We start from the raw sequence: 209 nt of genomic DNA, 5'->3' as shown, positions 1-209 counted from the left end.
AGTCCTGCTCCATCACCTCCTGCACCAGCAGCGCGCCCACGGCCTGGCCGCGCGCTCTCTCCCCGGCCTGGCGGTGCCGGTCCAGCAGCTTCGCCCGGCTGTTCCTCAGCCTCTCCATGCAGCGCTTGGAGGGAGCAGACCGCACGGAACCCGTTAGTGCCGCGCTGGGCTGGGAGACGGGGCCCCAGGGCCGGCCGCAGCCCGGAGGG

General features: G+C 74.2%; 1 protein-coding gene across 1 annotated transcript; it reads right to left on the bottom strand.

Annotated features, from left to right (window-relative positions):
- Positions 1-4: 4 nt before the first annotated feature.
- Positions 5-124, bottom strand: LOC103912174 (RPA-interacting protein B-like; the record flags this gene model as incomplete). The annotated part of the gene is made up of 1 exon (XM_009318773.1): positions 5-124. A coding segment is annotated over one exon (120 nt), but the record flags the coding sequence as incomplete, so codon positions are not given.
- Between the last annotated feature and the right edge of the window lie 85 nt (positions 125-209).

The sequence above is a fragment of the Pygoscelis adeliae genome, unplaced genomic scaffold, assembly GCF_000699105.1.
Source record: "Pygoscelis adeliae isolate BGI_AS28 unplaced genomic scaffold, ASM69910v1 C9887519, whole genome shotgun sequence".
Taxonomy (NCBI): Eukaryota; Metazoa; Chordata; class Aves; order Sphenisciformes; family Spheniscidae; genus Pygoscelis; species Pygoscelis adeliae.
Note: the sequence above shows the minus strand (reverse complement) of the source record. Positions and strands in the feature narration are given on the sequence as shown.